This window comes from Tiliqua scincoides, chromosome 1 (genome assembly GCF_035046505.1).
Source record: "Tiliqua scincoides isolate rTilSci1 chromosome 1, rTilSci1.hap2, whole genome shotgun sequence".
In the NCBI taxonomy this organism is placed as follows: Eukaryota; Metazoa; Chordata; class Lepidosauria; order Squamata; family Scincidae; genus Tiliqua; species Tiliqua scincoides.
Genome location: NC_089821.1, coordinates 298703325 through 298726134, shown reverse-complemented (window position 1 = coordinate 298726134; position 22810 = coordinate 298703325). Strand labels below are relative to the sequence as shown.

Below are 22810 nucleotides of genomic sequence, written 5' to 3'. Positions count from 1 at the left end.
GATTGTGTTGCAAGACTGAATGGCCATGAGTCATCTTAAGGCTACCAAATAAGTATGTGGTTGAAGTAATATTTGAACCACAGGCAGAAACATCCTGGCTCACAGTTCAACACCCTTAGTCATAAGGCTATTCCAGCTTCAAGAAATCAGAAGTTATGATCTTGGGATCATGCTATGCAAATAGGTGTGACCAAGATCCAGTGATTTAGGGATGGTGCATAGATGGCTATCTTCTTCCTGCCCAAAAGCTTGTGATGATCAAAGCCATACAACTCATAAGAAGTCCCTTTATAGTCCATGGGGCTCACTCCCAGGTAAGTGTGGATAGGATTGCAGCCTTAATGATGTTCTGGCAAAAAATTGAATCGGCGCTTCCCAGTTCTCACACTCTTAGCTGTCACACCACACCAGCTCCCAGCCTGGGGATGCTCAAGATCTTTTACCTAGATGTGCTACAGTCAAGAGCTTGAACTGGAGACCTCCTCCTACAAATGAAATTTGGGTTCTGCCGCTGAGCTATGACCATTTCCTCTTCTGGACTGTACTGGTTGATTTGTGGGGGAGTGTGTGGTTAGCTCTGCATGGCAAACTTCCCACTCCCTGTGTCGTTCCCTTTGCTTCTCTATCCCTGCTGGGTCAAATAATTTTCCTCTTCACTGAGATGGATCCAGGAAAAAAATGTAGGACAGCAGCAGCTTCTAATTAATTCGCTAGCCTCAAAATGGAGCCCCATGCAGCAGGCACAAAAGGAGAAAAGCAAGGGCAAGCTGCAATGGCTCTCTGGCTAGAGATCAGGCAAAAGAGGAGACTCTGATTTCCCTGGTGCTCCCCCAGAAATGTGCTCCTTTCCAGTGGCGTAGCTAGAGGGGGGTCAAAGAACTGAGGCTGCAATCCTATCTACACTTTCCTCTCTGCAGAAGTGTGCATGGCTTCTGGGAACCCAGTGCCTTGTGAACAAAGTGCCAGGTAAGGCACTGCGAGTTTAGCCTTGGTGCGAGTTCAGCAGCAGGGCGAGGAGGCCGGGGCCCCAGACACTGCCCTTCTCTTCCCTTGAGAAGAGGGCAGCAAACCAGTGAAGGGTTTTTAAGTACCCCTAAACAAACAAACAAAAATTATGCAGTCAGACAGCCAGCAGCAGGGTGGGGGCTATCCAGTGTTGAGTGCAACATGTATGACTATATGCCTATGGGGCATGTCATGGGTATGTCCTCGGTGCAAGGAGCTCCAGGGACTCAGGGAATGCGTCCGCTCCTTTGAAGTCTTGGTGGCTGACCTGGAGAAGCAGAGGCAGGCAGAGAAGGACCTTAGGGAGACTTCCGGGGACAATCAGGCTTCGTCCCAACCTCAGGCGTGCAGCTCCTCAGCTGCCCGGGTGGGAAGTCTTGGGGCTGGAGGACATCATCCTGGAGAGGAGAGAAACAATCCCCTAGGCGGGATCCCTTCTCCAGGGGACAGGCCTGTATCCAAATGCACTCAGGATACTCCTAGGCGGGAGGGGGGGTCAGGGGCTTCTTGTAGTGGGGGATTCGATTATTAGAAACATAAGAGATGGGGGTTTGCGACGGATGTGAGGACTGCATGGCGACTTGCCTGCCTGGTGCGAAGGTTGCGGACATCACTTCTCGTCTAGACAGGCTGGTAGATAGTGCTGGGGAGGAGGTAGCGGTTGTGGTGCATGTTGGCACCAACGATGTGGGCAAGTGCAGCCGGGAGGTCCTGCAGGCCAAATTTAGGCTATTAGGTAGGAAGCTGAAAGCCAGAACCTCAAAGGTAGCGTTCTCGGAAGTGCTACCTGTTCCACGCGCAGGGCCAGCTAGGCAGGCAGAGAACAGGAGTCTCAATGCGTGGATGAGACGGTGGTGTAGGGAGGAGGGGTTTAGATTTGTTAGGCACTGGGGAACGTTTTGGGACAAGTGGGGCCTGTGCAAGAGGGATGGGCTTCACTTGAACCAGAATGGAACCAGACTGCAGGTGCCTAACATTAAAAAGGTGGCAGAGCAGCTTTTAAACGGATCCCTGGGGGAAAGCCGACAGGAGCTGAGGGGCATCCGGTTTGGAACTCCTCATCCCTATGGGATGAGGATGGGGAGGTTAGAGAACAACAAGACAAAGGCAGAATAGGAGAAGAAATTGGGAATGGTAGCATGATGGGATGTGATAGAAGGTTTGGCACAGTGAGAGGATGTGGGGACAAAGGAGCTAATAAGCAGCCCATCCTGGGGCATTCCATGTATAAATGCTTTTATGCAAATGTGCAAAGTCTCCGAGCAAAGATGGGAGAACTGGAATGTCTGGTGACTAGGGAAAACATTGACATAGTGGGCATAACGGAAATCTGGTGGAATGCAGAGAATCAGTGGGATACCGCAATCCCGGGCTATAAACCCTACATGAGGGAGGACAGTGATGGAGGTGTGGTGGCCATTTACGTTAAGGAAGGGATAGAATCTAGCAAAGTAGAGATTGAAGGTGGGTCCAACTCCACCACCAAAGCCTCACCAAAGGCTACTGAAAAAACTCCACAGTCAGGGAATTAGAGGACAGGTCCTCTCGTGGATTGAGAACTGGTTGGAGGCCAGGAAGCAGAGAGTGGGTGTCAATGGGCAATTTTCACAATAGAGAGAGGTGAAAAGTGGTGTGCCCCAAGGATCTGTCCTGGGACCGGTGCTTTTCAACCTCTTCATAAATGACCTGGAGACAGGGTTGAGCAGTGAAGTGGCTAAGTTTGCAGATGACACCAAACTTTTCCGAGTGGTGAAGACCAGAAGTGATTGTGAGGAGCTCCAGAAGGATCTCTCCAGACTGGCAGAATGGGCAGCAAAATGGCAGATGCGCTTCAATGTCAGTAAGTGTTAAGTCATGCACATTGGGGCAAAAAATCAAAACTTTAGATATAGGCTGATGGGTTCTGAGCTGTCTGTGACATATCAGGAGAGAGATCTTGGGGTGGTGGTGGACAGGTCGATGAAAGTGTCAACCCAATGTGCGGTGGCAGTGAAGAAGGCCAATTCTATGCTTGGGATCATTAGGAAGGGTATTGAGAACAAAACGGCTAGTATTATAATGCCGTTGTACAAATCTATGGTAAGGCCACACCTGGAGTATTGTGTCCAGTTCTGGTCGCTGCATCTCAAAAAAGACATAGTGGAAATGGAAAAGGTGCAAAAGAGAGCGACTAAGATGATTACGGGGCTGGGGCACCTTCCTTATGAGGAAAGGCTACGGCGTTTGGGCCTCTTCAGCCTAGAAAAGAGATGCTTGAGGGGGGACATGATTGAGACATACAAAATTATGCAGGGAATGGACAGAGTGGATAGGGAGATGCTCTTTACACTCTCACATAATACCAGAACCAGGGGACATCCACTAAAATTGAGTGTTGGGCGGGTTAGGACAGACAAAAGAAAATATTTCTTTACTCAGCGTGTGGTCGGTCTGTGGAACTCCTTGCCACAGGATGTGGTGCTGGCGTCTAGCCTAGACGCCTTTAAAAGGGGATTGGACAAGTTTCTGCAGGAAAAATCCATTATGGGGTACAAGCCATGATGTGTATGCACAACCTCCTGATTTTAGAAATGGGTTATGTCAGAATGCCAGATGCAGGGGAGGGCACCAGGATGAGGTCTCTTGTTATCTGGTGTGCTCCCTGGGGCATTTGGTGGGCCGCTGTGAGATACAGGAAGCTGGACTAGATGGGCCTATGGTCTGATCCAGTGGGGCTGTTCTTATGTTCTTATGCACCATCATTAACATTATTAAAAGTATTTATATACCGCTTTTCAACTAAAGTTCACAAAGCGATTTACAGAGAAAAATCAAATAACCATAGAATCTCTGTGGGTTAAATTACTTTCCTGGAAGTAAGCCCCATTGACTCAAATGGGACTTACTTTTGAGTAGACCTGCATAGGATTGGGTGCTCAGGCTACCCGCTTATCCACACTTTATAGGAACAGCCCCACTGGATCAGGCCATAGGCCCATCTAGTCCAGCTTCCTGTATCTCACAGTGGCCCCACCAAATGCCCAGGGAGCATACCTGATAACAAGAGACCTGCATTCTGACATAGCCCACTTTCCTGGGAGTAAGCCCCATTGACTCAAATGGAACTTACTTCTGAGTAGACCTGCCTAGGATTAGGCTACTCGCCTATCCACACTTTCCTGGGAGTAAGCCCCATTGACTCAAATGGGACTTACATCTGAGTAGACCTGCCTAGGATTGGGCTCTCAGGCTACAAGCCTATCCACACTTTCCTGGGGGTAAGCCCCATTGACTACAATGGGCCTTACTTCTAGGATTGGGCTCTCAGTCTTGCAGGGACTCGCCAGCGTGTATAGGGGGCCCTCCCCGTCCATTCCAGGCGGAGGGGTTACAACGGAGGCGTATACAATGAAGGCTTGGCGCTTTGCCCCCCTCTAGCTACGCCACTGCTCCTTCCAGTCCCCTGCACCCGCATCCAGCGCCTGCTGCCCTCCTCCTCCTACCCGATCTGGCTGCGGAGGAGCGGCGGCTTGCCTTTTCCCAAGGCAGAGCCCGGCTGGGGGGGGGGGGGCGCCCAAGAGCTCGCTTCCCCTTTAAGAGAGGCTCAGCCTTCTACCTTTGCCTTTTGTACCTGTTCGCAGCCGCCTCATTGGCTGATAGAGAGCCAGTAACCGGACCCAGGGAGGAAAGTGGCTGCAACCTGAGCAGGCTGGGGGCTCGGAGAGGGACCCAACCTTGGGTGGTGTGGGGGCCAATCAGGAGGCGCGAGGGCGGGGTCTGACTCCCTAATCTGCCTCCCCCCCTATGCAAAGCTGGGTGGTGGGGGGGCGAAGGGGATCCAGCAGGCTCTCGGTGGAGAGAGGCTCCTGCGCGCTCGCCCTTGCCTGGCGCATTCCAGGTCCTCCCCCCAGCGCCTGCCCTGGTGTAGGCGGCTCCTCTCGCCGGCTCTTCCCCTGGCTCGCTCTCTGCGATCCATTCGAAGGGGCGATCTCCGTGCGCAGGGCTGGCTGACATCCCCCGGAGAGCTGGAAGGGAAGAGAAGGAGGAGGGAGCCAGCCAGCCGGCAGCCTTTGGCAAGGGGCATTTGCTGAACAGGGAGCCCTGATCGCAGCCGCCTTGAGCGGGAGGCTGGACCACAGCGAAGCCACTGGAATCCCTTCGCAGCGTTGGGAACCGATGGGCCATGGATGCTGGAGAGAATGAGATCCAAGCAGGTTGATCGCTGAGCTCACCATTTCCCCCTCTCTGGCTGGGGGTTTGGGCGACCTGGGGGTAAGTCGATCGCTTCCCCGTTGGCTGGGAGACCTCGTTTGAATGAGTATCCAGCTTGGGAACTGGTGATCCCTTTTTCATGCGTTTTTGTCTCTGGCTTTCAGGGCTGAGGTATGGGATGTTGCTGGGAGCAGAAGACTTCCTCCAGGAAAGAGCAGATTTCCTGGCCTCCCTTGTCTGGCCCTTCCTGAAGAAATATAGTGTGTGATTCTATCTTTAAAAATAAATGGAAGCCTCCAGAATGTGGCAATAGATCTTAAAAACATTAAAAAATATATTTTTGAAAGAGCAGATCTACAACACACACATACACACACTGCTCTCTCCCCCCCACACACACACCGCAGTTCATAGTATAGACATGGCCAAAAACCCTGTGGAAGGGTCAAAGGAGGATCTGAGCAAAATGACAGAAGAGGACATGTTGAGGTGGAGCAAGGAGGAGCTGGTGAAAAGGCTGAAGAAAGTAGAGAATGAGAAGATGAACTTGATGGTGGAGCATGGCAACCTGATGAAGGATGTGAACCGGAGGTTGCAGGTCCACCTGCATGAGATCCGGGGCCTGAAGGAGGTGAACCAGAAACTGCAGGACGATAACCATGAACTGAGGGAGCTTTGCTGCTTCTTAGACGACGACAGGCAGAAGGGCAAAAAACTGTCCAGGGAATGGCAGAGGTTCGGAAGGCACACGGCTGGAGTGATGTGGAAGGAGGTGGGGATGTACCAGCAGAAGCTGAAGGAGCTGGAGGCCAAGCAGGAGTCCCTCATGCGGGAGAATGTGGAGCTGAAGGAGATTGTCCTGATGTTGGATGAAGAGAGGAATGGAGCCGGCTCCAGAAGTTCCATAGACAGCCAAGCCAGTCTCACCAACCTCAATGGGGGCTCTGGAACCAGGGATGTCGGAGATGGGAGTAGTACCTCCAGTACTGGTAGTGCAGGAAGTCCAGACCACCACCACCACCACCTTCACCATCAGAAACCTGTTGAGAACAAGGCTGGAGCTATCAGAAGGTCTATGGATGACTTATCTGCCCCTCTTCACCACAGGAGCATCCCCAATGGTCTCAATGGTAAGCCTGATTTTTTTGGGTTTTGTTTTTAATTCTTCTGTCTTTTTGCAAGACTCACTTTGAAACTTCTTGCTAAGGGCTTCTGGGTTGTTGATTCTGTTTTGCAACCTAGAAATCATTTTTCTTAGGTGGCTCAGTCAATATGGATTATAAGTATAATTTCAAATATTTATATACTGCTTTTCAACAAAAAGGCAGTTCACAAAGTGGTTTTCATTGCAAAAATGAAGGGTATCCTGGCCTAACCTGAAACAGCCTGCAATCTAAAAAGCTCCAGAAGAAATGCCAGCAACAGCCGCTGGGAGAGAGATAGTGCTGGGGTGAATAGGGACAGTTATTCTCCTTCCCCCCCCCGCACTAAAAGAGATACACCACTATACAGCAGTGATTCTCAAACTGTGGGTCGGGACTCACCAGGTGGGTCACGAACCAATTTCAGCTGGGTTCTAGTTCGTTCCAAAATTTTATTTTTCATATATTAGTCCCTTGCTAATTGGGTAAGAGGCACTCTTTCAAGTGGGTGCTCCTCTTTTATTTAGCAGGGGGAGAGTAACTGGCCCACCTCACCCCAGCAGTGTCTTTTCGAGTGGCTGTCTGCTGGTGTTCTTTTTGCATCTTTTTAGTTTGTGAGCCCTTTTGGGACAGGGAGCCATTAGTTGTTTGATTTTTCTCTGTAAACCGCTTTGTGAACTTTTAGTTGAAAAGCGGTATATAAATACTGTTAATAATATATTAGACTTTATGGGATTGCATTTGGGGAAATGTGACAGATCTGTTACTTTGAACAGGCTACTATGTGTATGCTTTTAACAATGATAGTAAATGGGGCTTACTCCTGGGTAAGTGTGGGGAAGGATTACAGACTAGGATAGTTAAAAATTTTCCTGCTTGATGATGTCACTTCTGGTCATGACATCACTTCTGGTGGGTCCTGACAGATTCTCATTCTAAAAAGTGGGTCCCCGTGCTAAAAGTGTGAGAACCACTGCTATACAGTATTATGCTTAGTGGCTTTAAGTTAGCCAGTAATATTATTTAGCCAACCTGGGGCCCAATCCTATCCAACTTGCCAGCGCCAGTGCAGTCGCAATGCAGCCCTGAAGTAAGGGAACAAATGTTCCCATATCTTAAGGAGGCCTCTGTGACTGCTGCCCCACCACAGGATGCAGTGCATGCCCCATTGGCACAGTTGCACTGGCACTGCAAAATTGGATAGGATTGGGCCCCTGGTTGCTGGCATGGCAGAATCTTTAAAGAGTTTACTGCATGCAAACGCTCTCCTTCAACGTATGCCGGTGAGGAATCTAACCCAGTATTTGTCAAACTGGGTTGGGACCCACTAGGTGGGTTGCAAGCCAATTTCAGGTGGGTCCCCATTCATTTCAAAATTGTATTTTTAATATATTAGACTTGATGCTCCCATGGTATGTGACTGCATTTGGGGAAACAGACCTGCCCTTTTAACAAGCTTCTATGTGTATTCTTTTAACAATGATAGCAAATGGGACGTACTCCTGGCTAAGTGTGGGTGGGATTGCAGCCTAGAATTGTGAACAGTTTTCCTGCTTTATGATGTCACTTCCTGTAATGACATCACTTCCAGTGGGTCCTGACAGATTCTCATTATAAAAAGTGAGTCCTGATACTAAGTTTGAGAATCCCTGATCTAACTCATACCTACTTTTTGTGAATATGGAACTGGGTCACTGTAACTATTTATTTAAGACAGAATATATGACTTCTGTGTAGTATGTTTGTCTCTTGTGACATATTGCATTTGGTATCAAGTGGTAGCAGCTGCTGGGGTGTCCAGTAAGAATTCCTGCTTTGTAACTACTACAGTAATGGGAGATATGGTGTGATGTGTTCTTATCTCTGCCATAGACCCTTCTATGCAACCTTGGGAAAGTAGCCTTCATTTACATAGGTTTTGCTGACTGCAAAAACCAGTTATTTTGTCTCCAGGGGTCTTGCCAGTCTCAATTCATTAGCATGTGTTAGGGGACAGAAGAAGCCATTGGGATGCATACCTGATCTGGATGAGAGTAGGCTAAGCAATGAGAGCTGACCTGCTGAGGCCCAGAGGGTAACACTGGATTTTGTCAAAATGGTTTCTCTGATAACTGACTGCAGAAGATTATTGGTGCTGATCCTGATTTGCTTTATTTCTGAATTGTTTGTTGGTTATGATATTTATATCCAGCGGTGTGCAGTGGAGGTTGTAGGCCAAACAAATTGATTGTGTGAGGTTTTTCAACTAGATAGCCATTGATTAAAAAAAAAAAAGTTTTCAGTTTTTATTAATGTCTTGTTTTCTCCCTCACCTCCCTACTTGAACTTGATAAAAAACATAGTGGAGACAGCAGTGTGTGGAGTTTTCTCTGGGAAAATAAATATCTAACTAGACAATGCTGGTGTCGAAACATTTTGATCAGGGAGTACTGTCTGTATTTTTGGCTAATAATGGATCTATGCAAGTGTTTTGAGCAGTTACGAAGTGAGTTATTAAACCACAATAAGTGATATCTTGTGTGCTACAGCTTTGATCCCTGGGAAGTACTTACTGTATGTATCTGTTTACATTGTGAGCTCATCCCATCTTGAGGACTTAGTAACAAAATGGGGCTTAGTTAGCAGGCTGACAAATTGAATAAAGTGTGTTTAATAGTATACACATGAAATAACCAACTAAAGCTCTGTGACGCTGACTTTTTACTGCCCCAACTCCCAAATCCCATTCAAATGAAACTTTGTTCTCAGAAGATGATCCAACTACTAGGTATCTACAAAAAGAGAGTCCCATGGAATTGAGGCAGCCGCTGATGATGCCTGTTTAAACATCTTGCTTTCTGAGCTTTGCAGACAGATAGTAAACTCAAATGGGCGATCGCCTTTGATCTTGGATAGCTTAGGATACAAATTGGTCTTTCCTGGCCCTTACCAGTACTTTAAACACTAAACTTTAAACTCTTCAGTATTTATTGTAAGAATTGCAACAAGATCTAGGAGATCAGCATTATTCTTCCCATACCACAGCTGAGGAGAGGGAGTTGAAACAGAAATGGAATCTGTCTTGCCTAAGGCCACTTGGTGAAGTTCATGGCAAAGGTGAGATCTGAGTTGAGGGTTTCCTGATTTTTAGCTCAGTCTTTTATTCACTGTGCTAGTGAATTAGAAGGGATGTTCTTCTACTCTTCATAAGTTCTAGTGGTCTTTGGGAAAGCTTCTAGCACACAGGCTCTCTAAATTTCTGAAGCAGAGGTGGTGAGTGGAGATGCACAGGGTTGCTGTGCATCTCCTGGATTGGAGATGGAAGAGGGGAATGGAGCAAAAGAGAAAGTGTGGAGAAGAAGAGAGTGGTGAGCTAGAGCGTCTGTGTACTAGACCTACTTCTCTCCTTTGTACTCTCCTTTCTGCTCCATTCCCCTCTTTCTTCTACAATTTTGCCCCTTAGTGCTATCTCTAACCAATGATCAACTGTTTTTAAATCATGTTGGTCACTCTAGACTTGTTGGGTGGGACTGGGAGGTGAGGGACTGGGGTGAGGGGAGATGGGAGCAGAGACTTCAATGAGAGAGAGAGTGTATTTTGGGTAGATGCTCTTCTTCAGGGCCACCGGAAGGCAAAGCAACCTTTTGTACCACCTTAGAGCAGAATTAAGAAGCCTGCTTTGCTTTTGACCAGTGCCCTTGAAGAACCGCTTCTACCAGAAACCAGCTGGGATTAATAATGCTAGAAAGCAATAATGCCAAAACCACTTCTAGTGTACCTTTGAAGTTTCTCTCCTTTTTTGCATTGGCACTCTCTCTCTTTTCCTCTTGGTAGGCAGTGGGGTAGTTTGAGGTAATGGGAAGTAAAGATTTTTCTGCCTGAGAACAAGTCTTGGAGAGTCAAGTTCTTGCACTCTGTCCTTCATATGGAGGAGAAGATTTAAGGTTTCAGTTTGACTGAAACCACAGTTCTGTTCAAGTACAACTGTGATAAAACACAGTTAGGTCACTAACCAGGGTCTGAAGCTGCAGACTTGGTTATTGAGAGGGGCTGCTGTTGTGTTGTCTTGTGAACCCAACAAACTACTGGGTGCAAACTGGTTCCAGCCATCGTAAGGGGACTGCAGTAAGTTGCTTTGTACAGTGCTACAAATCCACTCTAATGTGGTTGGTGGAAGTGCTAGCAGTTTCCTGTTAGGTTCCAGGGAAACACTGAAGCATGTGTGGTAACTTGCCTGGGCTTCTCCTCTAGGCTATTGAACCACCCCACCCTATCTTATGTTGGAGGGTTTTGGTGGTTGGGAAATAACTTGGCAATTTAACTCTTCTTGAATTCCTTTCTGTCTTAAGATGTAAAGAGATAGAACAACTGGTGGAGAAAAGGCAAAGGGGCTGCACTGCTGTTGCCATATTCTCAACCGCCACTTCAAGTGTGGCTTTTGGAGAAGTGCAAGATGTGATTCTCTATAGTTTGTCTTAGGGGCTGCCACCAATAACATCTCTGTGCTGAATCATGTCACCATAGAGCCATGTAGCTATCTCTGTACTGAATCATGTAGCAAACATTCTTGCTATTGTAGCTTGAGACCGTTGCCCTGCAAGCTTCTATGTGCCTCTGGAAGGGTTGTGGAGACTCCATGATCCAGGCCTTGATCTGGGTGGTATGCACTACAGCCAGGAGCTGGTGATTCACCATGGGGAAGTTGTTTTGGCAGCGTCCCCAAGGCAGCATGTGCACTAGCTTTTCCATGACCTGTGTGTAACCTGGTGCCTGAAGATTAGAACGACAACAAAAACACAAGGAAACCAGGGATTTGTTAACACAACTGTTCTCAGCTTTAGGGGAGCGGTGGGTTTCATTCACACCTTGTTGTTGTTCAGTCACTTTATTGTATGAGCTGTGAAATTGCAGTTCACCATCCAGCAGGTGAAGGAGCCTGATCCTCCAGGTCAATCTCTGGCATTCCTCAGTAGTCCTCCTGCTGAAATCCTGCTGACCTACTGCCTGTCACTGTAGGCAAGGTGGGCTAGTGATATGGCCCTCATAGAAAGCAGCCTGATATGTATTTCTGTGTTCCCACTGATCTAGTTTAAACAGTTTTACAGTGGGATGCTAGCACATGCACATAGTTCTATGTATTTAATAGATACATGGGTGTCCTGAACTTGGTCACAATACACATGCTTATTACATTACTATGCTTGTCAGGTATGTCCTGTTTTATGTGAGGGCTCAGTCCTGTGGCTGTGTTGCTAGATGCTGACATTCTAGGAAATTTTAAAAAGTATTCATTTTTGGATTGGCGTTCAGCGTGACAAAAACATATGTTTGATACCGAACATAAAAGATGTATTGTTTGACATGCTCTGGCCGACCAATGTTAAGTGGCTTCCTTGCTCATGTGGTTAGTCTCCCCACCTACACACTTGGCATAAGAGCTTTCATGACTTGCTGTGGACTCTAGTCAGGACACCTCCCCACAGAAGTGTGTCATGCATTTTGGCTAATTGCCAGGAACTGGTTGACACGTGGCCATGGAATACAGACAGTGAAATGCAGGAACCACCCTTGGGCTCTTTTTATGAGAACCCACTCCCAGCCTTGCCAAACTAAATCCAAAAATAAATCAATTCTAATTTGTATTACAAGCATACATACTTATGCCCTGCCCAAACAGTCTGCCTGTTCCCAAAACTAGAAGGATGGAGGATTGTAACCTTCTGAACATTAAATGTGCTATGTATTGAGGGAGAATAGGGTGACAAGTAAAAGCTTTTTTCCAGACTTGTTGCATGCAGAATTCTTAAGTACACCTATTTTTGTCTCTCAAGTGTTAGGGTATGTGTAGTGGGGTAGCAGGACAAGGCGGTCTTGCAAACATTCTACTGATTGACTGAAATGCAAATTGGATCAGCCCCCATTTTGCTCTCCTGAAAAAGGGTTTTGTGAATCAGCCCTTGGTCTTCTCTCTCTCTGAGCTTGTCATTAGAATAACTTTCACTGCAAACAATGGATTCTCTTGGCTTTGTTGTAATCTGTTCATGTGTGTGAGCTCAGTTCCTCCCATTTCTTGGTTGTCAGCTCCTTTCCACACAATCTGGGTGCAAGCCAACCCTTTTTTCGGGGGGGGGGGATCACTAGGGGGGCCTTTGCTTTCTGGACATCCACCTTCAGTATCCTAAAGTGGCTGAAATTGGTGTGCAACTTTGTGATAAATCCAGTATGGGTTTTATGCTTGAACAGAATGGAGACAGAGCTCTATATTATCTTCTCACTTGAGTGCTATTCATGGGTTCTTCTGTGTGTGTGTTAAAGACTTCACTGCTGTTCTCAGATAAGCATCCATATTCAGCACAGTCCTTTATAAGCGCCTTTTGAAAAAGCCTTTGAATACATATGCAAACATGGCCTTTTATCTGGACTGTTTTGACTGACATTGTAAAGTTTGGTGTGTCCAGAGCTACATGTTGCAATTCCGTTAGGATTGTCACAGTGGTGGTGAGCGCGTAAACTCTGGGGTTTGGGGCTAAGCAATCTCATTCATTATCCAGCAACTCTTTTCTTTGCTCCAGTATGTGATATGATCCTGTGATTCTTAAGACATCCCTCTCCTTTTCAAATGCCTGGAACACTGATATTCTAATGCTGGGATGTGCCATTTTTCTCTTTCTTCCTAAGGAAGGAAATTAGAGCGCTGAGAAATATTTTGTTTTGGTGACTTGTTTTTTTTTTTGGGGGGGGGGTGCTATTTTTACATCCCCTTCAATGCCAAAGATAGGAAGACGGTAAAGAAAATACAGATGTCCACTGAAAGGAAATGCACAGTGAGACAGGAGAAGGTGGGTTAGTTAAAAAACAAAAATTGGCATGCTGGGATACACTTCATTTACTTCTTGGATCATTTTGTAGCTGGCATCACAAGCTACCTGATGGGGTGAGTGTGTGAGTGTGCTATACTTGGCAAACTAGGAGAGTGCCCAGATTGTGCAAACCACCTACAGATAGCATATGCATTTTGAGAGATGACTTTCTAGCAGAACCCAAGGTCAAGTTCTGTGAGGTGTCTCCCCCAAACAGCCCTTGGGATGAGCAGATATTCCCTTTTATTCTCCTTCCAGTTCCCTAAGAAATTAAGGAATCTTCTATTGTCTGCCACTTGTTATCTGAGGTTTTATTCATTTCTTAACTTAATGGCTAAGAGTTTGAGTCGTGGACCAGGTCACTCCCAGCTTAAACCACCTACTCTCCTACCACCACATCACCGGTGTAGGACCAGCAGCCATGTGTGAGAGGGCTGGGGTGGGGGGGAGGAAGACAGGTGAAGAGCTGATATCATTTAGTTGCAGGGCTGCAATTCAGTATCCACTTTCCTGGGAGTGAGCCTCATTCACAACAATAGAAATTACTTTGTGTGCAGACATGCCTAGGATTGCACTGCAAGAGACCAAGTTGCAAATAAAGCCTGGCCCCTTTTGTTTCTCACCTCTGCCCTGAACGTACTAGGTGGCCGCAGACAGGCCACTCGATTTTGGCCTTGGATCTTTGGCAATATGGAAAAGCTAGTGCTTACCTTATAGCAGTAGTTTCCAAACTTACCACTGCTGCAGTGATCTTGGTCCGATGAGCTGGGAAGAAGGGCCTGTGCAGCTCCCCTGTGAGTGTGCCAAAGTACACAATTTGGGAACCACTGCCTTTCAGGGTTGCGGTAAGGACTGCAGTAAGACGGCACAGTACAGGTTTTAGTATTTTTAAGAGTATGCTCTCTCTTTCATTGTACCAAATTCTGCCTTTTCTCTTGATCCATTTATTTTATGATTCTAATTTTTTTTTAATCTAAGGTTTCATTGTGAGACTTTTTTAAATTAATATACTATTGTGAACTGTTTTGGGCACTGTAGTCAAAAAAACAAGACACACATTTTAAATAAAATTAGGCTGCTCACCTGTGCTCCTGTATGTAGGAATAAGTCTGAATAAAGTAAATGTTTTCTTTTTATCTGGAGATCAGTGACTAATTATCTGCTAACAGGTTGGGTAATTAATATATCTGTGACCCTGAATGTCCTGTGATATAGGAATGCACATTTATCCAGTCTGAGAAAGTTAAGTTAAACATTAACTTGGCCCTTTTTAAAAAGTCCCTCTTTCTCATACTGTTTACTCCTTGGATGTGTTTCCATGACTCCAAGGTATCATGGCTGGAGCTGCTTGTCAGCCTGTGTGGGAGAACTGGAGGCAAGAAGTGAGATCAAACCAGGAAGATCCATTCTGAAATGTTGTTGGTTCTTGAAAGAGAGGACCTCTATGATTGTAAAAATCCTCTTGAGGGGTTTAGAAATGCCTGCCTATGTAAACCGCCTTGAATAAAGTCAGAGGAGTAATCCAATGACCAGAAAGGCGGTATATAAATACCAAATTATTATCATTATTATTGAGATTCCTGGGATCTGGTCAGGAGGTCACCAGTTACCCTTGGTAGGTTCAAGGTCAAACCCTTGTTACTCTTAAAGTCACAGCATAGCAAGACTGTATATGAGCAGCCAAATGCCTTATTATTTCCATTGCACTTCAACTTTATTACTGTAATGTTTGCTCAGAATCTCCCATCCAAGAACTGCTGGAGCTAAAACCTGCTTAGCTTCATAGAATGATGACTTCTGCACTCTTCACAACAGGAACCCCAGCCTGAAACGAAGGGCCCACTTTGCATTTGTCTGTTGGTATTTTTTTTTTAAATCTTTTTTTTTAAAATAAAATAACAGCAGTGCATTTGTGTGATCCACCTTAAGTCAGCTTAAGTCAGAGCCCTTGAGTACAATGTGCACCACTGAGGCAGGATCCCTTAAGAGCAGAATGTTTGTAACATACTCTCCAGTGTAATTACCACCTGGAATTGTCTGATGTGCAACAGTCAGAAAGGAAATGTGAGTATGATGTGTTGCACCAGATGTAGTGTGGAAGATGTTTTGCAATACAAACCAGAATGACTGGGAAAGATAATGTGAAAGGAAGATCAAAATCTCCTTGCTTCTTCCCACTCCCTCCTGGTCAGGAAGGAGGTCAGATGCAAAGGAGGACAGGATTCCTTTACCTTTTTAAGAATACTTAATACTTCAAGAATACTGTTGTCTTGTGGACAGTTGACTTGCACAAATTCAGCTTCACATGGTCAGCAAACTCCCAAATCAGTTTAAGAACATAAGAAGAGCCCTGCTGGATCAGGCCATAGGCCCATCTAGTCCAGCTTCCTGTATCTCACAGTGGCCCACCAAATGCCAGAGGGAGCGCACAAGACAACAAGAGATCTGCATCCTGGTGCCCTCCCTTGCATCTGGCATTCTGACGTAGCCTGTTTCTAAAATCAGGAGGTTGCACATACCCATTATGGCTAGTAACCCATAATGGATTTTTCCTGCAGAAACTTGTCCAATCCCCTTTTAAAGGTGTCTAGGACAGGTGCCATCACCACATGCTGTGGCAAGGAGTTCCACAGACCGACCACACGCTGAGTAAAGAAATATTTTCTTTTGTCTGTTCTAACTCTCCCAATGCTCAATTTTAGTGGATGTCCCCTGGTTCTGTGAGAATCTAAAGAGCATCTCTCTATCCACTCTGTCCATCCCCTGCATAATTTTGTATGACTCATTTAAATACAGGCGTTTAAATACAGTTTAAATAAATACAGTTAAATAAAGTTTAAATGCAGGCATCCCCCAGTATCTGTGGGGGATATGTTCCTGGCTCCCCCTTGGATATTGGAAACCACGAATGGGGGTGGGGTGCTATCTCTGTGGCTGCCCATGCCTCAGTACTTTTGTTATGTGGACTTGCAACGAGATTAGTATCTTGCATGTGTGCTCCATGAGGCATCTGGTGGGTCTTTATGAGATACAGGAAGCTGGACTAGGTGGGTCTTTGGTCTGATCCAGCAGGGCTCCTCTTATGTTCTTACTACATTCCCCTAGAGCAGCGATTTTCAACCTTTTTCATCTCATGGCACACTGACAAGGCACGAAAGTTGTCAAGGCACACTATCAGGTTTTTGGCAACTGACAAGGCACACCATGTTGCCAGTGGGGGGCTCACATCCCCCATTGACCCTACTAATAAATAACCTTCTCCCAAATTCCTGTGGCACACCTGTGAACCACTAGTGTGCCACGGCAGAGTAGTTGAAAATGGTTGCCCTAGAGTGACAAGGTGCCTTGCTTGAACCAAACGCTATAAACAAAAAGGTAATAGCCAAACGAGCAGGCAAGCATCCTAGAAGGGAGACTAAAAGTGAAGCGTTGCTTCCTGTTTGCTTTTTGTCTCCCATCTAGGCTGCAAGCTGCTTGCCTGCTCATCTTGGCTATAAGCTTTTTGCTTATTGTGTTTGTTCAAGCAAGTTACCTTATCACTTTGGGGGAATGTGATCCACTTAAATAAAGTAATGGGCCACAGGGAACCAAGGAACCAAGATCTTCAGATATTGGGGGCCGCCTCCGAGAATGAAGCTGCTGTTTGCTCTGTTGGTTTAGGTTCCTACTTGTCTCTTGTCATTTTTAAACAGACAGTATGTATTTTCCAAATATAAGAGATTTTCAAAGCAATTTTGAGTATGCACAGTTTTAACTTTATGCATTGATTTTGGAACATTACCCTCTTATAGGACAAGAGGCAACTGTACCCCTTATGCATCTCTTTTATGTGCTGATTATGGAACAATACCCCCTCCTAAGACGTGGCCCAACTGTATCCCATCCATTCTCAAACCTGCTAATTTGCTATAGGAAAAAAAATGTTGAAAAATGGGTGCAATTCTAAACTTTAGCAGTTGTCAAGGTGGGGCAGCCTTTGTGCTGTCTCTGTTGGGTCTGAGGTGTATGTCTCCAGTAAAGTCTTAGGGTGGATCCAAAGAATGGCTGCAGCTACATAAGATGATGTTTGGTAATGGTGATCATTCACTTGACTGGCTAGGTGTGACAGGCAATGGGTGAGGCTGCAGCTGGTCATTTCCTGGAATTCCAATTTAAATGTGGCAAGAGGCAGGATGTCCCCAGCTATAATCTGGCTGCTTGCCTGCACCAGATTAGCAGCAGTATGGCCAACTGGCTGCTTGCAGGCCAGATCTAGCTTTCAGAGCATCTTTATCCAGTCTCCAGTGATTACACAGGCCAACAAAAAAACTATGGATACCATGGATATTTTAACAAATTTAGGATATTTCTGGGGTGCTGAATCCAAAAATGGCATTGGCTTTGCCCAGTTGGCTCTAGTTTTGGTGGTACGGCTTAGTCACTCTATATGCCGATTCAAGCAGCTTCCTTGTGGGGAAGCCAACACCATGGCTTCTCACAAGGAATCTGCTTGAATCGGCATATAAGTTGACTATGCCATACACCCCAAGTTAGAGCCAATTGGGCAAAGCCAATGCCATTTTTGGATTCAGCACCCCAAACAAACCAAAGAAAATGTCTAACTTTTAAGGCAGCAAAATGTCTGTAGGCCTGTGTATAATCACAGTTTGCTGTAGCAGTAAACTTGGGAGGAAAAAGAAGCAACATATCACCATGTATATTGCATGCTTTCTCATTGGCATTCTGGAATAGGAAAGGACAGTTACCAGCCTGCCTTTTCAAGGGGATTTTTCAGGAAATACATTCAGGCTTAACCTCTCGAACAATAACCTTGCATCATCAGAATGTCTACACTCCACACCCAGGGCTCCTTATGCCTGAGGAGGCATGCCATACGCTGGGTACCCCTTACCCATTGATATGCCAACCTTTGTTTGTTCCAGTGTCCACTGTCTGGCTCAGCACTCGCCTCCCTTCCATATTTCCTCTTTCTCTCTGTCCCCCTCTTCGTTTTCCGATCCAGGGAGTGGAAGGAGAAGCAGTGGAGGCAAGTAGGTGGACAGAGATGGGGCTTCCCAACAAACTGATGTCTGAGACAGTGCTAAAGTTGACCTCATGGATGAACTGGTCCTGTCCGTAACTGTGAACCGCCCCCCCCAGCACCTTTTAATGTAGAGCCTGGCCATTTACCAAGTGTCAAATTGTTCTAGCTTGGGAGTAGACTGTGGAAAATGTAGTGACTCACAGGTGTACTGAATTTTCCCATTCTCTGTTGGACCAAGCACACAGAAGGTAACAAGTGCCAAGGGAAAAAAGTATCCTATTAGAACTTTGGTTTCTCGGGTTAGTCTGTGGAACTCCTTGCCACAGGATATGATGATGGCATCTGACCTAGATGCCTTTAAAAGGGGACAAGACAGATTTCTAGAAGAAAAGCCCATTATAGATTACAAACAGTGGTGAGTATGCACAACCGCCTGGTTTTAGAAGTAGACTACCTCAGAATGCCAGGTGCAAGGGAGGGCACCAGGATGTGTGCTCCCTGATGCCTCTGGTGGGCCACTGTGAGAAACAGGAAGCTGGGCTGCATAGGCCTTTGACCTGATTCAGCGAGGCTCTTCTTATGTTCTTGTATGTCCCCTTGGCTTTTAGGCCAAATCTTTCTGCTCCGTAGGAAACCTGTTGTGATTTGTATATTTGCCAATTACTCTATTGACTGATGTGTCTGTTGTAATAACCCATCCTGGCAATCCAGTTCAACTGAAGAAAAATTGCTGTCTCGGGGGCTGAGAGGATGGAAAGAATGCCACTAGTAATATTGATCCCCACTTGTAAATTCACTTATATACCTAGAGGGCACAATATATTACTATAAAATAGAAGTAAAGAAATATTATTTAAAAGGAAATAGCTGTTGCCTTATGTTGGTTCTTTGTTTTCATGTGACTAGTACTAAAGTGTACTCTTTTCTCTCTTCCTACTTGCATCCTTCTCCCTTTAGGCCAGTGGTATTCAAACTGGGGTGTCACGACGCTCCAGCCTGTGGGTCCTGGCCTCTGCCCCCTTAAGGGGCGGGGGCAACCAGAAGACGGGGAAGGCAGCGGAGGGGGGCTGCAGGGGCTTGGGAGCACTTGCTCAAGCCTCCTGCAGCCTCCCAGGGCGCGGGGAGCCCTGCCCAACCTTTGGCAGGGCTCCCCAAGTCGGGAAAAGTGAGAGCGGAGCGATCGTGTCCCGCTCCGCAAAACCAGAAGCAGAGCACGATCGTTCCGCTTTCCCTTCTGACGGGGCTGCAGGGACTGGGGTGCACCCTCTAGTCCCTGCAGCAGCCGTCCCTGTGTGCAGGGAGCCCTGCGCAGGTCAGGGAAAGGTCAGGGAAAGGTCAGGGAAAGGAAGAGTGGGGCGATCGCGCTCTGCTTCCGCTTTTGCAGAGGCAGAGCAGATCGCTCCATTCTCCCTTTCCCTGATCTGGGGCACCCTGCAGGTGCTCGCGCAGGGCTCCCTACACACAGGGACGGCTGCTGCAGGGACTGGAGGGTGCACCCCAGTCCCTGCAGCCCCCTGAGCGACGTGATCCTGGGGATCGCGTTGCTGCCTTCAATCTGCCCCTGCCGCCTCCCTCCCACCCCCGCAAAGACTTACTGCGGGTTTCAAACTCCCGGAGAGTTTGAAAACCGCAGCTTTAGGCTAATGATCCTTCTGTCTTCATTAGGGCATTGGCAATCAATGTGTATGCTTGCTGGGATAAATTAATGAGTCCTGAAAGATCATCAGGGCAGGAGATTGGTGTGGCCTGTTGGATTTGTCTAATCCAAATTCTCAAAGACCACTGCAGATGTAGAAATTGTTTTTTCAAAGGTTGCATTGTAAATAAACATGCACATTCTTTCTCTATTTTAATCCACCCATCTTCAGGCAGGTAAAAAGCACACAACTCAAATAGTGAAATGTATAAAATAGTTTACAATCTAGAATTACCCACACAGCCAGTTCAAATGTAAAATATCTTGCAGTAGTTCTTAAAGATGAAGAAGCTTCATCCAGTCTCTGAAGATGGGAGTTCCAGAGTTTTGAGGTCACAGCCAAGAACACCACCCTAAGTCAGTGACTGTCAACCTTTCCCATCTCACGGCACACTGACAAGGCACTAAAATGGTCAAGGCACACCACCAGGTTTTTGACAATTGACAAGGCACACCATGCTGCCAGTGGGGGCTCACATCTCCCATTGGCCCTATTAACAAAAGACTTTCCCCCAAATTCCTGTGGCACACCTGTGGACCACTCACGGCACACCAGTGTGCCACGGCACAGTGGTTGAAAATGGCTGCCCTAAGTGCGTGTGATATTCCATGTAAGAGCTAGAGGCAAGCATCTTACAGGTTTCCTCCCCCCCACCCCCACTGAGGCTTTTCCCTGGCCTGTGCAGCCACATCATCCCACCAAGAAGGGAAAGAAGTGAAACTCCTCAGAGTTTGCTGAACTAGTTGTGATTTGACAAGCTTGACGTAGAGATTGCCTTGACTCCTCTTGTTGATGCTTGCTATAAGTTTGTCCCCTTCCTCAGGTCTCTGCATATGTCTAATCCAGTATTTCTCAAACTGTGGGTCGGGATCCACTAGGTGGGTCGCGAGCTAATTTCAGGTGGGTCCCCATTCATTTCAATATTTTATTTTTATTACGTTAGACTTGATGCTACCATGGTATGTGACTGCATTTGGGGGATGTTACAGACCTATATTTTTAACAGGCTAATATGTTTATTCTTTTAACAATGATAGTAAATGGGACTTACTCCTAGGTAAGTGTGGGCAGGATTGCAGTCTGGAATTGTTAAACATTTTCCTGCTTGATGATGTCATTTCCAACCATGACATCACTTCCAGTGGGTCCTGACAGATTTTCATTCTAAAAAGGGGGTCCTGGTGCTAAAAGTTTGAGAATCACTGGACTCATCCAAATGCAACCAGATTTATATTGTATAGTATTTATTTTATTTTTGTAAAATGTATCTCTCTCTGGTTAACTCTGGAAGTCTTTGCCATTATTCCAGGTACCCAGAATTGATGATAATATTATGAAAGAGGCATAATTTTAGTATTTGTCCTTTTTGTCTTGAATATAATAATAATAACTCTGTATTTATATACCACCTTTTTGGTCATTGGATTACTCCTCTGACTTTATTCAAGGCGGTTTACATAGGCAGTCATTTCTAAATCCCTCAAGGGGATTTTTACAATCATAAAGGTTCTGTCTTTCAAGAACCAACAACATTTCAGAATGGATCTTCCTGGTTTGGTCTCACTTCTTGCCTCCAGTTCTCCCACGCAGGCTGACAAGCAGCTCCATCTCTCACACGGAGGGCAGCCAAGATGCTTCTTGCTCACACCAAGAGCAGGTGGAATCACTCAGCTGGGCTTGTCAGCTGCTTCAAGGTCTCGCCATTCTCAGCCGTTCAGGGAGCTGCTGGTGTCCTCGAACTGGTGACCTTCTGATGTTATCTTCCGGCTAACGGAGGCTCTACCCTCTAGACCAGCCCTCCTGCCCTTGAATGCCTTCTTTTTTATATATTCCCCTACCACCTTTCCCGTTTCCTTGTCTTTTCTAAAAGTATTTTTGCACATCCCAACTTCCCACTCTAAGAAAGAGTGGGACATTCCTTATTAACTGGAAAAAAAAAATCACTCTGGGACCTCTGGGCATTGATACCATTATAGTTTCCTACCTATTTGGAGCAATTTAAAGAATGAAATAGAAACTAAGTAAGGTCAAGATCTTTCTAGAGGTACAAAGGACACAAAACGTTTTGATCAAAGTCGAGGAAGAGAAAGCCCATCCTGCTGCATTCCACTAGGATTGTAGCTCAACCCCCTCCCATCCCATCTTCTACCGCAGAAGATGACAATGTTGCCAAGGGAAGCAGGATAATGTCAGAGTCCCTGCAGGATCCTTCTTAGGACTGACAGTTGTTTTTTTTTCTGGCAGACCATTGATTGCTTGACATGAAAGTGATGAAAACAAGCATTCAGTGGGTGAAGCTTTTATCACTGCCTTGCTGGGAAAAGGTTCAAGTATTAAATTTCATTTGTAGAATTGTTAGTGGTAGAAATGTTTGGTCACAAAGGGATGTGGGTTGGGGAGGGAGATGGACAAGAGAGCCCGTGGTGGTAGAGCACATCCTCTGCCTGCAGAAAGTTCCTGTTCAATATTTGTCATTCCCAGAAGAGATGGGGTGGGGAAAACGGCCTAGTTGGAAACCTTGGAGAGCGGCTGTCAGTCATTGTAAAACAAAAAAACCTAACCTGATCCAATTACCGATTCAGTATATGGTAGCATTATCTGTTCGTAGTAGCTCTAATCTTATACTCTGACTTCTGCTATTTACTCCAAACAGGTAGGTTTTAGCACACACTTGTACCCATTGAAACATCATAAGTAGAAGGCCAAATGGAGCTGTAAAATTTCAGGGAGCCATAAACAGGTTGTTGCTATGAATTATGGGAAACTCTGCAGGATGCTCTGATAACCCGAGCAATGACATTTTTTCCCTATGGCTCTTTATAGAGCTTTCAGAAAGCACTGCCCACACTTCCCAAACACTTTTTTTTTTTTTAACAACCACAGGAACTACCAGTACATTTCAGTAAAATGAAA

General features: G+C 46.1%; 1 protein-coding gene across 3 annotated transcripts in view; it reads left to right on the top strand.

Moving 5' to 3' along the window:
* CCDC85C (coiled-coil domain containing 85C) overlaps window positions 1–22810 on the top strand; it is a 225176-nt gene that overhangs the window by 28218 nt on the left and 174148 nt on the right. For 2 of the 3 annotated variants that reach the window (XM_066628925.1, XM_066628908.1), the window contains exons 1-2: window positions 4819–5256; window positions 5361–6326. In XM_066628925.1, coding sequence (XP_066485022.1) covers window positions 5618–6326 — 709 coding nt within the window. In that variant the 5' untranslated portion in view covers window positions 4819–5256; window positions 5361–5617. Of the gene's footprint in view, window positions 1–4818; window positions 5257–5360; window positions 6327–22810 lie in introns of those variants that run through there. The other variant, XM_066628917.1, reaches the window with a different exon arrangement.